Below are 17,426 nucleotides of genomic sequence, written 5' to 3' on the forward strand. Positions count from 1 at the left end.
ATTCAGGCATTCTGGATTGGCCATCAATCCCACATTCATTCCAATTTACATTAAAACCTACTATCTGAAGTCTTTTGGGCAACAGACAAAAAAAGCATACTGTTGGTACTTTATGTGAAATAAAATATAGCTCCAAGCGTGACAGGTGCATTAGAGCTATAGTTAGCATCAAGCTACATAACACAAAATAAAAAAATAATATTACACTTTAACTACAAACTCCATTTAAACAGCCAGCAAGTGTTTGTATTTACTTCAGACCGCGACATACTGTGGGATTCAGTGATTTTCAATGATGTTAAAATGTTTTATTTAGCTTTTAATGTGGACCCAATCGCTATATATGGTTAGCACGTTACTGGACACATTCTTTACACATATGAAAATACACCAAATCACATGCAAACACACAAACCATATGCGATCGTAGTCATGCATTTATTAGCTCCGTGTTTCAGGAGTTGCCAATGTCTACAGCAGAGAGATGATGATGAAGTGTGCAGAACAGTGTCACCAGATGGCGCAGGAGTATTGTCACGTCGAGTTACATAAGAAGATTGACAACTGTACAGCGAATGAGAAAGCTCTGAGATCATAAGTGACATGAACCAGGATGTAAACAGACTCCTTGATCGCTGTACATGTCATTCAACTCTTCAAATCAGCATAATTCCGTGAGAAATGAATAGAAATGTTATTCTGTGTGACGAAATATTTTGCAAACGTGTTGATAAATCTATATTCGTCCAAATATGCACACGTTTTGACTAAGTGCCCAAACAGATGCTGTTTAGTGCATGTATGTGATCAGAAAAAAAATGGAGAACAGGTGACTGGCTTTTGATTCTTGTTGATATTCTATTCAAAATGTTGTTAATAACGGATCGATTATAACGCACTCCTGACATAAATTAAGAAATTATTGTCACTGCAACCTTTTTATTCATAGCCATTGGTCAAATAACGAAGCTGAAGGCTTTAATCTTTATAATTACACCAAGTTTTTCCAGATGAAGTTAGAATGTGATGTTTTAAAGTTCATTAAATGTTGACATCAGAAATCTGGCGCTGTATACTATCTTTGACTGGTAAGGAGTTAACCCATTGCTTGTCACCAGCCTATCATTTTTTGCACCTCTTTATAGGTTTTCCCCTCTCTAATCAACTTTTTAATCAAAGTACGCTGTTCTTCTGAACAATGTCTTGAACGACCCATTTTCCTCAGCTTTCAAATGCATGTTCAACAAGTGTTGGCTTCATCCTTAAATAGGGGCCACCTGATTCACACCTGTTTCTTTACAAAATTGATGACCTCAGTGATTGAATGCCACACTGCTATTTTTTTTAACACACCCCTTTCAACTATTTCAACTAATTGCCCAATTGCACAGCCTTAAGAGCGTGCATATCATAAATGCTGGGTCTCATTTGTTTTCTAAGAATCTACTGAACCTACTGGTAACTTGTTTGCCACGTAGCAAAAAAAAAAAAATATACGAAAAACCTTGATTATTCTGGTTAGTCACATTGTACTGCTATTATTTTGAACAAGACTGTATATTTAGAAAGCCAACACTTGAGAGTTTACAGCTGAATACTCAGAATTACTCAGACAGTTATTACTATAGAGATATATAGGCTAAAAATATTTAAAAATATTATAAAAAAATATTTTAAATATTTTTCTTAATTTATAAAAATATTATGTGAATGCAGTATAATTTATATTGACAACTAAAGTGAAACCACAAATGTGGTCATGCTTTATCTTAAATCTGAGGCTGTTATGTCCAAGCTATGAATTTTAAGAAACATTTTCTAAGACCATGTTTGGATTTTATCATGATGGTTTTATCAAATAAGTTTGTTGGCCGTTTGCAGTCTTTTGTCTTATCAATTCAATTAATGTGTCAATGTGCTCACTCGATGATCATTTCACACTTTTGAATGTATGAGATGTAATCCTCATTATTCTTTTGTTATGATTTTTTTGTTTGTTTTTTAACAGCCATTATTCAAAACCATTATAACATGTATGCCCGCTTAAATGGCCTATTAACAGCACCTGATTTCATGTAGTAAGCCACACTTATCTAAAGTCTTTCTAAAAGAAAAAAAAACTAAACTAAAAGCTATGTGAATTATTGTAACAAAATAGACAAAGCTCCTGGTACAACAAGTGCATTAGAGCTTCAGTTAGCATAAAGCAACATAACACAATTTAAAAAATTAAAATTACACCTTCATTCTTTATGTCACTTTAGACCCCCATCGAGTGTTTTTATTAGTTTCCTGTCGCAATATAATGGGGATTTTATTCATATGGTGACGTTAAAACGTTATATAGAGAGAGAGCTATGGGCATGTTAAAGCTCTTTTAGATTGAATAATTCAGTGAGAAATGAATAGAAATTGTATTCTGTATGACGAAATATTTTGCAAGCATGTGATAATAGGGCTGGGCGATATGGCCAAAATTTCATATCCCGATATAGCTCATTTGATATCCCGATAACAATATACATAACGATATAGCAACCTTTCTATTAATTCAGTTTATGAATAGTCTATACAAAATTGCAATGTGGAAATGCAGTTTGAAATGATATACAAAACAAATAAAGGTAGTATGGACTACATTTTTATTTTATTTAGAACCTTTTTTAAAAGCAAGACTGTTAGTAAAGTTAACACCTGCCTAGGAATGTTAACCGATGACCGTTTGACCGATGGCTGACCGTATCAACGCTAACCGATCAAAGTTGTCGGTTAAAATAAATAAAAAAGTGATCTCTAAATTAGGCTATTATAGACAGTGGACTAAACGCTACTACAGTTGGCCGTCTCATTCCAAAATCTTTTTGTGTGATTGAACATATCCCTCGCGCTCAATTTTTCATAACTCGCCTGTTTGTACTTAATAAACCAATAAAAACATTTGAAGCGAGGTCACAGCGTTTGGGTTTGCGCGCTCACAAGGTTTGCAAAAAGTAAACACTCGAGGTTAGAGCCAGGGCAGACGACAGTATGAAGCGTGCATTTCGCTTAAGATGGGCTTACATTTGGAAATATATTACATCTTCATTTCAGTGGTAACACATAAGGTGTTGATCGTCTTTCTTTATTATTGTTAGCAGTAACGTTACCTCAAACTAAAGCGGCGTCTCTTCGGAGCTGTCATTTTCTTAAATGAGCCGCGGCAATGATTCAAATGAGCTTCTAAGGCTGGACAAACGCCTTTATTTTCAACGCGATCACCTTGTACCCAAATCATTTCGCAACTAAGGAGCCATTTGTCCTCTGATTACAAACAAGCTCCTCTGCGGCGCGTTTGCGGGACTCGTGTTTTGCGCTGTGGGGGATTTTAAAAAAGTGACGTGAGTGGAAGGGAGGCTGCAGCGCGTGTGTGTGTGTGAGTGAGAGAGCGAGAGAGAGACAGAGGGAGCGCGTTTATGTATTGCATGGGCATGCCGTGGCGTGAGGTGCATCTTGACGTAAAATTCTGCCATAAACGCCTTATCGTGGCGTAAGCGATAGAGCCTTATATAAAACGATAGACATTTTCTATCGTCCAGACGATATATTTCGTCATATCGCCCAGCCCTAAATACAGCATTTTAGCACATAATTAAAAATTGGTGACAGTCAAATTGTTCAATATGGTATGACGTCCCGAAAGTAATAAGACCACTTTTATCATTTTTGGACCAATGGTTTGGACAAACGGTATCTTCGAACAAATACACTGCATGTTACCTTAGGTCATGCTTGTGAAAACCTACCAAGTTTGGTTTGAATACCATAAAGCATTAAAGAGATACAACCTTAAGTGCATTTTTGCAACCGTTATGGAAAATTAGTTTGCGCTTTGTTAGCGAGTTGTACGGATCAACTTCCAACACTTTTTTTTGACATAGTCTGAAGATAATCTGATTAAATTTTCATGAAAATTATAGCAACGGCCTAGGAGTTGTTTAAAAATGTAGGTTTTTCGTAAAAGTCTAAATGGCAGGAAAATGTTCATGGGGGAAAATGAATGCAATCGAATCGTCTTGAGCCAAGGAATCAAAGAAAAAAATGTTTTCTTAGGGATCAAAAGTTATGAGCACAAACAAGTCAAACTTTGGTGGTGCTAAAGAGTTGAGTTAGAGACTCCAAATTTGCTTCTGTGAGTGTACCAAATTCCAGAACCTTTTACTTTAAGGTTCTATGGGCTACCATAGACTCAAGAATGGAAGAAGCAGCAGCAGCAATAAGAATGCCAACAATTTCAATAGGTCAACGATTACGCACCTTTGGTGCTTGGCCCTTAATTATTTTATAATATTTCCATTTTAAGAAAAACAAACCCAAAGCTAGTTCACACAAAACATTTCTTTCTGAAGCTAATTTTTGTAATGTTTTTACATTTTGTAAGCTTACAGTCCTACTTTTAATTAATTCATTCTAAATTTGCCAAATTCAGTGGCATTTCATGTTATACAGGAAATTCAATTTTTGCAACTGGATTCAATCCATGTTTTCAGCATCAACAAAAATCACAAAGCATTAATTTACCCACACGTGTACACACATTGTGCATATCTAACCAAGCAAACTAAGGAATGAGAAAGGTTAGGGAAACATTTTCAGCGAAAAAAAAAAAAAAAAAAAGATAATCCATGTTTTCAGCATCAACAAAAATCACAAGGCACTAATTAACCCACACATGTATGCACGTCGTGCATATCTAACCAAACAAACTAAGGCATGAGAAAGGTTAGGTTAACATTTTCAAACAAAAATAAAAGAATATAATTTCCAAATCAATGATTATTTGGGAAAATTAAATTATAGGCAAATAACAATATTTGGTACACCTTTAGCATAAACATTAGTAAGCTTTGCTTGAAGCAATTCACAGCCCAATTTCTCCATTTAATTTCGGCATAAATGTTTTCCTTAATTATGATATCATGATCAAACAAATGACTGTAGCATTTCAGAAGAACTTACGGGAAGTACCCCAGGCATTCTCTCTCCATTCTTCAACCAGCAACATCCCTTTCCGTCCATCTTTTGCCAATTCATCCGATTCCCACAATTTTTTTGCAGGAAGAAGCTGCAAAAATGAACAAAATGTGGCCATCACATTTTGCAAATATATGCATACAACAACCGAGGGGGGGTTAACAAGTGGAGTTTAAATATGTTAAAGGATTACAGGGAAGTCAACACTTGTGATAGTTGCCAAAAAGGATACAAAATGACTATCATATTCAGAATCATAACAATGGCTTTTTAAAAAGTCTGATCACATACCTCACCCATTCCACGAGACTCCAGAGCCAAGGCTTGAAAGTCATAATTCATCTCATCCACAGCACGTACCTAGATAAAGAAAATATTTCACAATTCTAGGAGAGCCAGAATGAGCATTTAATACCAAACTATACTCCCATATGAGTGCAATTAAGAGTGAAACTATTTGCTACTTGCAATTGCAAGTTAGAAGTTACTGGGATGGAATATTTTAAAAGATCCTCAAAACTAAGTGCATAAACTTGGAAAGCCGTAAAACTAGGGCTGTCAAAATTAACATGTCAATAACACGTTAATGCAAATTCATTTTAACGGCACTCATTTTATTAACGCAGCACACATTTTCTGTTTAAACCATGACCCGTAGTTGGAGAAATTAAGATCAGCCATAGACGTAAAGTATGCAGCAGCAAACATTTATAGAGGAAAAAGGGTTAACAATAACATTACTCTGAAACAAGTGCAGTTATAGCCTATAAGCTACCATATTTTCTGCTTAACTTTTATTTGGGCCATCCTTAAAAATATTCTTGTTTGCCGTAACCTGACCGAACCTGTCAATTTAGGGCCGACTCAAATTTTTTTTTTTTTTCCTTTTAGTCCAACCGACTTGCCGGTTGTAAATTTGCTTTAAGACCAACCAATTTATTTTTTTTACTCTTCAAACAACTAATACAAAAGTAATAAAATATTATGAATTATATTTTAGGAAGTATTATAAATATATTAATTGCCTAGGCCTACAAACAAACGAAGGCTACGTTCTTTCTTTTATAGAAAAACCCGTGACGTCATCTATGTTTACACTATGGTTAATGGATGTCACACTATGGCCTGTGCGTTCGTTTCGGCTCATACTCTCATTCACTGTAACGTTGGACTATCAAAGCCCTGTCGGAGATTTCGCCGCATTGTGTGACAGGAGTCAGGACTGTGGACACTTTACACACACCAGGCAAGTGCACTGCAGAGAGAGGGCTTTGGAGAGGGCCCCTGCCCTTTTTGAAAGTGAATCAAATGTGCCCCTCTCAACATTCATCATTACTATATTGTGGCCAATAAAACAGAATTTGAATTATAATTAATATAACAACGTGTACAAAACAGTAACAAATGGCGGAAAAGCCGTTTATCTTGTCTCTGTCAGTCTGAAATGTCGTTATCATAACGCGTTGCTATGGGTAGCGTGTGTTTTGCTCGACTACGCGCAGCGCGTGGTGGGAGCGGCGGCACTGGTTGTAACTTGAAAAATAATGCTTTATGTATGGTTCTGTCGATGGATACACGTGCTGGCTCCTCAGTGACAGGCTACACTACAACATCGATAATAAAAGAAAAATGTGGGCAAAACTGTCTATCTTTGTAAACTGTGTTCAATGCATGCAAGTGCTGCTGTATGACCAGTCATTTTCGCCAGTATATTCGAAAGTATATTTCACCCAGTATATTCACCAGAAGACGCGAATGAGAACTCTCTGCAGTGTGAAGATCTGTCCCTGCGCTCGTCCAAAAGCGCGCGCACGTCTCACAGCGTGCAAATATTGAGTTCTCTTTCAAGTCTTGCACTTGAACGGACAAACTTACACAAAAAGTATGTCAACATGTCGATCTTGATGAGTATCCAAGCAGACATAGTCTGTATGTGCCTTAAGTGAACTTAATACAGTCGAGAAAGACGACGCATATCCCTGTATTAGGTCTTAAACGGGCAGCAGCCTTTACTGCTGTCTGTCAATCAAAAGATAAGGACATCACTCACTGCTCTTGATTGAATAGCTTTTGTAAGTTTAATAAGGATTAATCTTTAATTTAAACAGTTACATGTGCAGTTATTTTACATTTGATTAATTCATTCAATTTATCTACCCTAAAAACTAATGTTAGACCTACCTGAAAAATCTGAAAAGCATTGTTTGTGCTGCTGCTTGTATTTAAACTGGGTCATCAATGTAGTAGAAATGTCAAATTATTTTTTAATTTCGTGCCTTCTAGACTGAGAAAAGACAAAAAATGTATTTGTCTCATGGGGATGAAAGACTACAATTCCCAGAATGCTTCGCTGCCCTGTAAGGCCATTCCCAAAGCCACCAACTTGATTACAGTGACTGAGTTAGAGAAGACACTACAATTAAAAACTGAACGTGTCTGTTCAATATAATGAGCGAGTATCACAGCACTGAGCACTGACTGCAGGAGTGAAAAAAATGAGCTGATGAGGTCTCGTGATGAGAGCTGAGGTAATTGCGACTACACTCGCAGCATACATTCACAATGCGAGTTCAGTCTGGCACGCGTTTCAGTTCATGCCTTTGCAAGCTTAACTTTCATAGAAATTAATTTGAGAAGTTAGAAGACTTACATTGCTCACCATAGCTCCGTTTAAATGAGTGCCTGTAGCTACAAGCTGAGCTCTCCCTGCGAGCTGAGTTTAATCTCCCATCCCCCATCCGCAGATTCAAAACATGCGGAAATGGCTCCCTCTGCTGGCTGTAGTCTTTAGCCTTTGGCCAAACATTCCTCCTATGATGCAAATATCGTCAATTTGCATCATAGGAGGAATTTTCCCAGAAATAAAATGCAAAAATCTCTTGTCTCAGGGGGATATGAGGGGGGAAAGAACAATCATTTGAATATACTCCAGGGTTTCTACTGATACAAAGCCATATGCTAATCGCTGAAGTAACCCTTTATGTTTTTTTTATTTGACAGTAGTTCTTTCTTTCCCTGAGCATGGCAAATAATAATTCATTACATTTTTATAGCGCTTTTCTAGACACCCAAAGCGCTTTACATATAGAAGGTGAGAATCTCCTTAGCCACCACCACCAAATACCAAACCGTTATGAAACCGTGAACCTAAAACCATAATACAAACCGAACCGTGAGCAATCTGTACTGTTACACCCCTAGAGTAACATATGTATGGGGGTGTCACAAAATTAGAACATTTTCAAAGGGTGCCATGACTGAAAAAAGGTTGGGAAACACTGATTTAGTGAATGGCTGTGGCTCGACGGCAGGAAAAACAATACAATCACGATTTTTAAACCTCTCATCATTAACGTTTATCAAAGCTATTATTCTAAATGTACCACATATATATACACACACATATATACATATATACTCATAATTTTTTTAACACATAAATAGTTATGCGGTGGCACAGAGTTAGACCCTTTTAACTCCACACAGAAACAGCAATGTGTGCTGCATGATGTCACTTTTTGTTGTTTAAATCAAGCAAAGTTAATTAAAGGGCAGCACCCTTCTCAGAAACTGAAGCCGCCGCACCTCGATCACCCCCAGGTGGCTAGTCCCAGTATAGCCGCACCTCAGTTTTCTCTAATGGACGGGAGCCAAACAAAAAAAATAAAAAAAATCGAATTACACTTCAAATATTTTTTCCCTAAAGTTAGTTTATGTAATTGTAGGCAGTTATCATCATGATGATTTCATTTCAAGTGTCCGTTTTTTAAATAAGTTTAGTTTTAGTTAGTTATTTAATGCTATAAAAACGGGTGTGTGACGACATGATTGACAGCTGAGATCGACGTCTTCTCTGAGTGAAGTCACTTTTCGGGATGTTTGGGAGAAGATTGTTTAATTTAATTTAATTTACATAACTGTTTATTTCACACCAACATTGTCACAACAATTAATTGTTCTGCATCTGTGAGAGTATGGGCAAGCTTTTGATATCGCCATTGTACTTCCTGCTCTCTACTGCGCAACTATAGAGGCTGTGACGTGACAACAGGAGATCTGAGTGCGCCACTGGCAGAGGAGCTTAACTACTTCTTTGCTTGCTTTGAAACATCACAACAGCAGCAATCATCTGCTCCAACCCAACATTCACATTCACCTCCATCTGGTTCCTGCACCAATTCAGCCCTTCCCCTATTCCTGCCTGGTCTCTGCACCACTCCACCCACTGTGCGGGAGCATGATGTCAAACAGGTGTTCCTGGCAGTGAACCCCAGGAAGGCTGCTGGCCCAGATGGAGTTCCTGGCAAGGTTTTTTAAGCGTGTGCCCACCAGCTGCCCTCATCTTCACCAAAATCTTCAACTGCTTCCTGGCTCAGGCAGTTATCCCATCCTGTTTAAAAACAGCCATAATCATCCCAGTGCCAAAGAAGTGTCCAATTACCAGCCTGAATGATTATCGTCCTGTGGCTCTCACTCCGGTAACTGCTTTGAGAGACTGCTTCTTCATCGTATCAAAGGCTATCTCTCCTCAGACTTCGAATCCCATCAGAATCCCATCAGTTTGCATATTGTGGATGCTATCGTCATAGCTCTCTACTCTGCGCTGAGCCACATAGAGCAGCAGCAGAGCTACGTCCGGATGCTCGTTGTGGATTACAGCTCAGCTTTTAATACCATCATCCCGGACATTCTCATAAATAAACTGGTCATTCTTGGCCTCCCCCCTCTTACATGTGCCTGGATTAAGGACTTTCTCACCAACCAGCTCCAGATGGTGAGACTTGGTCCCCACCTCTCATCCACTTGCACACTTAGCAGTTGGCTCCCCACAAGGCTGTGTGCTGAGCCCTCTCCTGAAATGTCTCTACACCCACAACTGTAGTCCAGCCCATAACAACAATTTGATTGACAAATACAAATGATCTGTTTTAAATAATAAAATAATTAGCTTACAGGCCCAGGGGTGCAGGATGTGGGGGTGCACCACCTGGTTTCACAGGATTGGAAATGGAATACATATTTTTGTTAATTTACATTTATTCATCTTTGGCATCTAGTAATGTATTTGTAATAAACACGTTAAGTGGCCCATTAAAAGTATTATTTATATGTTGAATTTTTTGTTGAATTTTTTTAAACAAACATGAGATCATATTGTGACCAGTTAGGTATGCAATATTTAGTGCCTTTCTGAAGATTCCGTTAATTTCTAAAGCTCATTCCGCTCAGCGTCGCGCACTCAACCCAGAATGCCTTTTGTGGCATGCTGTTTCGAAAATAGGCATATCCGAAATAAGTAGCTATGGCTGCCCACAACTAAAGTCTTTTTTTTTCCCTATTAGTTGTTCTTTTAAGCCATTGTTCACACGGTGCGGCACCTCCGTGTCATTGTCTGCGATATTTTGCTCATTATTTATCAAATCCAGGCAATTCGGTTGATAAAACATTGATTAAAATTAAGATACAATTTAAAGTTACTCAAGGTTCATTTCACTCATCGATTAATATAGCTATTATTTCACTCCTGTTAAAAAAAGACAAAGATCCAACTTCCTGTTCTAGCTATCGACCACTTTCTCTAATAGGGACAGATGTTAAATTGTATGCGTTTAGAGAGATTTATGAATAGACTAATACATTGGCCCTCATTTATCAAAAGTGCGTACACCAAATTTCCAGCGTACACCTTGCGTACACCCAAACCCACGGTGACTTTGAGATTTATCAATTTGGACGTTGGCGTACGGCACGCTCAAATCCTACGCCAGCTCAGGAGGTGGTGTACGCACGTTTGAGTTAGTGGGAAAATGCGCAGAAAAGCAATTCCTAACACCACAAAACGCACTGACAAGATATACTATATGACCCACTGTTAAAAACCACAACAACAACATTTAGTGTTTATTTTTGTGCAACATGAACGTCAATGTTTAATTTGTGTGACTTTACCAAAGCGTTTGATCTGTAGGCTTATGTATTCCTCCAGTCGCGAGCCTGTGCGCTTTATCTGACGTTTCAGGCCCGTCTGGCCCTGCAGCTGCGCACGGACTGGGACTAAAATAATTCAGACTGACAAAATAATAAAAATGGCCTTCTTCTTTTAAATAATAATAAAATCAATAAAAACGGCATTCTTCTTCTAAATAACAAGCATCATTAAGAATAATAATCATAATAATAAGAAGAAGAATCTTACAAATTGTCATGTAATTATTAATGTGAATGAATCTTACTCCACATCACATCATCATCACTATTGTACACCCCAATACATGTGCCGCGATACGAAATTAAATGCTAATTGTTTCAAAACGTGCTGTAAAATAATGCATTGTGATGGTAATTTATCATCCAAACAGCTTTAAACTGCTGGAGTGCGCTTCTCAACCCCCACACTAACAGTAGCTACTCGTAATTTGGATCCATATTTTGTTTTTGTGAGCACCTTTAATCCCACTCTTTAAACTCCCAAATAAAACAATTTCGGGTTTTTTTCCACTTCCCTGGTGATGGTCTCGATGGGCGCGTCTCAATCATCTCAATAGTTCAGTAGTCAGAGCACTGATCAGGGAGTCAGCCCATTGACTTATGTCCTAATCAGTGCCCTGACTAAGTGGACTAAAGAGATGATTGAGCGCGCCCGATCTCCACGTCGGAGAAGTTTCGTTTCTTTGCCGTCTTCTGTTTGTCCATGGCGTAAAATGAGGGCGTGCGGGAGGCAGAGACTTGAATATATAGGGGCGTGTTATTCTAATGACGATCGTTTTCAGCCGCCGCATTTATCAAGGGCAAGTATTGCGTACACCTGGATTGCAGTGGTGCGCACAGTTTCATAAATCAGGCGGTGAGAGAAGTGTAAGCGTAATCTTACACCAATATATACACCCGTTTCTACGCAAGATTGATAAATGAGGGCCATTGTGACCAGACAGGCTTTATTAAATCTTGTTCCGCTTCGGATAATTTGCGCAGGTTTTGTCATATTGTTAATTCAGTGAGTATGTTGACTTCCCCTTGCGCAGTATTATCTCTGGATGCGATGAAAGCTTTCGACCAGCTAGAATGGAACTACTTGTGGGTAGTTTTGAAACATTTGGGCTTAGGATCAACATTTATAAACATGATTAAGGTTTTGTATACCAACCCTGCAGCTGCTGTCCTTACAGGGTCAGTTTGTTCAAATCCATTCGTTATACATCGAGGTACTCGTCAGGGTTGCCCGCTTTCTCCTTTGTTATTTGCCTCATCCTTGGAACCCTTAGCTCAAGCGGTCCGCCAATCAGAAACTATTGCCCCAATAATTATCAAGAACACATACCATCATATTTCATTGTTTGCTGACGACATCTTATTGTTTTTGGAGAAACCGTCACATTCTATCCCTCGTGTGTTAAATTTATTTGATCACTTTGGATCCCTCTCTGGGTTTAAAATTAATTGGAGCAAGTCATGTTTACTCCCACTAAATTTTGAAGCTGATCCCACACCCCTATTCGTATCTATTCCGGTGGTAAAATCCTTTAAGTATCTGGGCATAGATATCTTTCCAAAGCTGCAGGAAATTATTTCAAAAAACCTGAATAGTATTTTACTGAAAGTAAACTCTGACTTGGAAAATTGGTCCCGTCTCCCAACTTCCTTTCATGCTCGGGTATCGGTGGTTAAAATGAACGTTCTCCCACGTATTAATTTCTTTTCATCTATGATTCCTCTTTCTCCACCTGCTGGTCACTGGAAAAAACTGGATGCATGTGTTTCTCGTTATATATGGAATGGGAAACGTCCTCGAATTAAGCTGACAACTTTACAGCGCTCTAGATCACATGGAGGTCTGTCTTTCCCTAATTTTAGACTGTATGCTCAAGCCTTTACTCTCCGCCCTTTAACAGTCTGGTTTGACCCTGATGCTTCTGTGTCATGGAAAGCAATTGAGGAATCTATAGTCTATCCCTATGAATTGAAACATCTTGTTTTCTCGGGGGTTCCACTGAGGCAGTGCAAATCCAAGTTTGGTCCAATTATAACTCATCTCATCTCCACTTGGAGGGAAGTGGAAAAACAATCACATCAAGTTACAATCTGGCATAAACATTCACCAATTTTCCACAATAATAATCTTTTGTCAGGCAAGGCTCCATTTCACTGCCCGCATTGGACTCAGAATAAAGTAAACACCCTGGGAGATATATACGATGATATGGGTCTAAAATCATTTCAGAACATTAAAGACCAATATAATTTACAAGCTACATCTTTTTTTATGTATTTGCGTATAAGATCGGCCCTTCGGGCCTATGGGGTGCCTTGGGACTCCCATTTACCTCTTCACCCTTTACGTAAATTAATCCTTCCTTCTGAGAAATCTCTCTCTTCTGTTTCAGTTATTTATTCGTATCTTCTCGAACATCTATACAAAACCTTATCTATTACAACTGTTTGGGCCAGGGATCTTAATGAAGATGTGGATGATGTATTTTCGGATCAGGTATGGAGGATGTTTAAGCTGTCTTCAAAGAACCCCAATCATCAATTATACATTGGAAATTACTTCATAGGGTTTACTTGACTCCTATGAGACGTTTCTATATGAATCTGTCCTCTTCTCCTAAGTGTAATCTTTGTTCTGAAGGATCTTTAGGCACATACTTGCATTTTTTCTGGGACTGTCCTTCTCTCTCACCCTTTTGGACTCAGCTCTCACAGGACTTATCATATTTTTTGGGCTCTGATATATGTCTCACCCCACGCCACTTCTTTTTTAATGATTTTTGGAACCTTACTTTATCTATTCAACAAAGATCCTTACTGTTGGCCGCACTCACAGCGGCAAAAAAAATGCTAGTTAACCGCTGGAACCCTCCTCACACAATGGATAGGCGAACATGGTCAGCGTTTTTGTTGGACATTATATCGATGGAACACTCAACTGCTCGCATGCATGGAGCTAATATCAAGACTGTAAATGTATGGTATGCTGCTTTTGATACTGTGTCAACCTTTTTAACATCTTTGTAAAATAATCATTTTCATTTAATTATTATTATTTTAATCATTTATTATCATTATTATTATTTTTATTTTATTTTCTTCTCTTCCTAAATTCTATGTTTGTATTTAATTTTTATTATTGAAGTCTACCAGGGGTGGGACAGGGTGGGTTGGGTTCAAGATTTGTATGGTTGTTTTTTGCTTTGTATTTCTGGGCAAAAAAGAGAGGAAAATGACGCAATAAACAGTTGTTAACAAAAAAATATATACAATTTAAATAAAACAAAATTTAGCCTAATTCTTCTGAGTATTGCGCATCTTATGTGTCCTGTTCACTTTTCATAATCAACGTAGATTAAATAAATAATAAAAAAAATTATAATATTTAAACATATGAAACTAAACAGGTCTACGTGTTTTAATGGCTACAAGTATAATAGGCTACAGAGAAATTTTGATCCAAGAAGGATCAACAATGTGAAAACTGTGATGTGCAGTCAAATGTTCCGGTGTGTATGCTGTTTAAACAAGTGTCCTCACTGATATGCTTGTTGTATTTGAGTGATAACTTGATGATGGAAGTCCAATAATTTAAAGAATGTCAAAAAAAAAAAAATAGGTTATATTAAGTAGGGATTTTATTTTTCTTCTTGCCGCCCTAGGCTGCCTATAGCAGGGGTCTCAAACTCGCGGCCCCCGGGCCATGTGGCCGGTTTTGATCTTAATGAAGAAGAAAAAAACTATGAGAGCAGATCAGAACTCAGAACCTTTGAGACAGTTTACTAAAATTCTACCAGACCACTGGGGAACTCAAATATCAATAGCGGATCTGTAAGGAATAATTGACAACGGCCCGTTGAATTATTAGAAAAATAATGCACACCCGAGGTGTTGATGCAGTCACGATGTGAAGCGGAGTGGCCATTACACCTCAGGTGTGCCTTATTTTTATAAAATCACATGCAGCGTTTCTGACGAGATAATTTTTTTTTTATATAAAATCATTTAAATAAAAAGCATAAAGCAAATAGGCCTACAATAAATATTTTCACTTAGGCTAAATAATTACCAAATTGAGATGAAAAAACGAAAATACACTGAATCAGTTTGCAGCTTTGAAACACCGGAATTTAGTTTTTCCGTCAAATAAAAATATCAGGTCTAATGTTACCTCAATCCACAATTTGAATGGTTTGTAATTGTTAAAAAGTAACATCTCAAAGTTATGTGGGTTAGTCTGGAGCACAGCATGTTGACAGTTAGTCCTGCGATAGAAAGCCTTGTTGTTTACTTTCGTCTGTGTCCGTAGTGGGAGCTTCGGGCTCCGCGGAGCCGCTGTTTGGGAAAGTGATACTCGATGCGCTCGCCGTTGTCGCCGTTGAAACGACAGAGGGTGAAGTAATTGTTGTATAAACCACAACAATTACAAAAAAACAACAAAACAAGGCTTCAGATGGCACTGAACTGATGCCCAGGGAATACAGAGATAACGGCAGCTTGCTAAAACAGTGAATAGTGGGTGGCATGCATTTAAGCCAGTAAATATAGGATAAATATGGCAAAGTCACTAAAATGTGCCACATTTCCTGCTGCCAGAAGGTGGCACTATGACTATAACTGAATATTGGCATGTATTTGTCTTTAGCTGGATGGTGCCTTACTTGGCTGACATCGCCCTCAGCGGGGCGTGTTAAGCCTTTGCGGGGCCCTGGGCTACGTTTTTGCAGGGCCCTCAGTGTATGAATGAATAAATGTGAGGTAATATGTAAAGCTCTTTGGATGGCCATAGGTCTGTTAAAAGCGCTATATACAGGTCCTTCTCAAAAAATTAGCATAGTGAGATAAAGGTCATTATTTTCCATAATGTAATGATAAAAATTAAATTAATTCATTGCACACCAACCAAACTATTTTAGGTCTTTTATTGTTTTAATACTGATGATTTTGGAATACAGCTCATGAAAACCCAAAATTCTTATCTCAAAAAATTAGCATATTTCATACCAATAAAAGAAAAGTGTTTTAATACAAAAAAACTCAGCCTTAAAATAATTATGTTCAGTTATGAACTCAATACTTGGTCGGGAATCCTTTTGCAGAAATGACTGCTTCAATGCGGCGTGGCATGGAGGCAATCAGCTTGTGGCACTGCTGAGGTGTTATGGAGGCCCAGGATGCTTCGATAGCAGCCTTAAGCTCATCCAGAGTTGGGTCTTGCGTCTCAACTTTCTCTTCACAATACCCCACAGATTCTCTATGGGGTTCAGGTCAGGAGATTGAACACAGTAATACCATGGTCTGTAAACAATTTACCAGTGGTTTTGGCACTGTGAGCAGGTGCCAGGTCGTGCTGAAAAACAAATCCTCATCTCCATCTCCAAGCTTTTCAGCAGATGGAAGCATGAAGTGCTCCAAAATCTCCTGATAGCTCTCGTATTGTGTATGGGGAACCCTTTCAAAACGCTGTGTGTGCTTACTTGTCCCAAACTGTGGTCTGAGGAAAAAACCTGAGGCACATAAGATGGGTAACAGTGTATGAGGGTATAATATACATTCACCTAAAGGATTATTAGGAAGACCATACAAATACTGGGTTTGGCCCACTTTCACCTTCAGAACAGCCTTAATTCTACATGGCATAGATTCAACAAGGTGCCGAAAGCATTTTTTAGAAATGTTAGCCCATATTGATAGGATAGCATCTTGCATTTAATGGAGATTTGTGGGATGCACATCCAGGGCACGAAGCTCCCGTTCCACCACATCCCAAAGATGCTCTATTGGGTTGAGATCTGGTGACTTTGGGGGCCATTTTAGTACAGTGAACTCATTGTCATGTTCAAGAAACCAATTTGAAATGATTCAAGCTTTGTGACATGGTGCATTATCCTGCTGGAATTAGCCATCAGAGGATGGGTACATGGTGGTCATAAAGGGACGGACATGGTCAGAAACAATGCTCAGGTGGGCCGTGGCATTTAAACAATGCCCAAGGGGCCTAAAGTGTGCCAAGAAAACATCCCCACACCATTACATCACCACCACCAGACTGCACAGGGGTAACAAGTTCATCCATGTTCTCATTCTGTTTACGCCAAATTCTGACTCTACCATTTGAATGTCTCAACAAAAATTGAGACTCAAACCAGGCAACGCATTTCCAGTCTTTAATCGTCCAGTTTTGGTGAGCTAGTGCAAATTGTAGCCTCTTTTTTCTATTTGTAGTGGAGATGAGTGGAACCTGGTGGGGTCTTCTGCTGTTCTAGCCCATCTGCCTCAAGATTGTGCTTGTTGTGGTTTCATAAATGCTTTGCTTCATACCTCGGTTGTAACGAGTGGTTATTTCAGTCAAAGTTGCTCTTCTATCAGCCTGAATCAGTCGGCCCATTCTCCTCTGACCTCTAGCATAAACAAGGCATTTTAGCCCA

At 38.5% G+C, this 17,426-nt stretch overlaps 1 protein-coding gene across 9 annotated transcripts in view; it reads right to left on the reverse strand.

Moving 5' to 3' along the window:
* pum2 (pumilio RNA-binding family member 2) overlaps window positions 1–17,426 on the reverse strand; it is a 224,951-nt gene that overhangs the window by 176,418 nt on the left and 31,107 nt on the right. For all 9 annotated transcript variants that reach the window (XM_067417377.1, XM_067417370.1, XM_067417373.1 and 6 more), the window contains exons 3-4: window positions 5,302–5,370; window positions 4,996–5,101 (exon numbers count right to left, since the gene is read on the reverse strand). In XM_067417377.1, coding sequence (XP_067273478.1) covers window positions 4,996–5,101; window positions 5,302–5,370 — 175 coding nt within the window. The remainder of the gene's footprint in view (window positions 1–4,995; window positions 5,102–5,301; window positions 5,371–17,426) is intronic.

This window comes from Pseudorasbora parva, chromosome 15 (assembly GCF_024679245.1).
Source record: "Pseudorasbora parva isolate DD20220531a chromosome 15, ASM2467924v1, whole genome shotgun sequence".
Classification (NCBI taxonomy): Eukaryota; Metazoa; Chordata; class Actinopteri; order Cypriniformes; family Gobionidae; genus Pseudorasbora; species Pseudorasbora parva.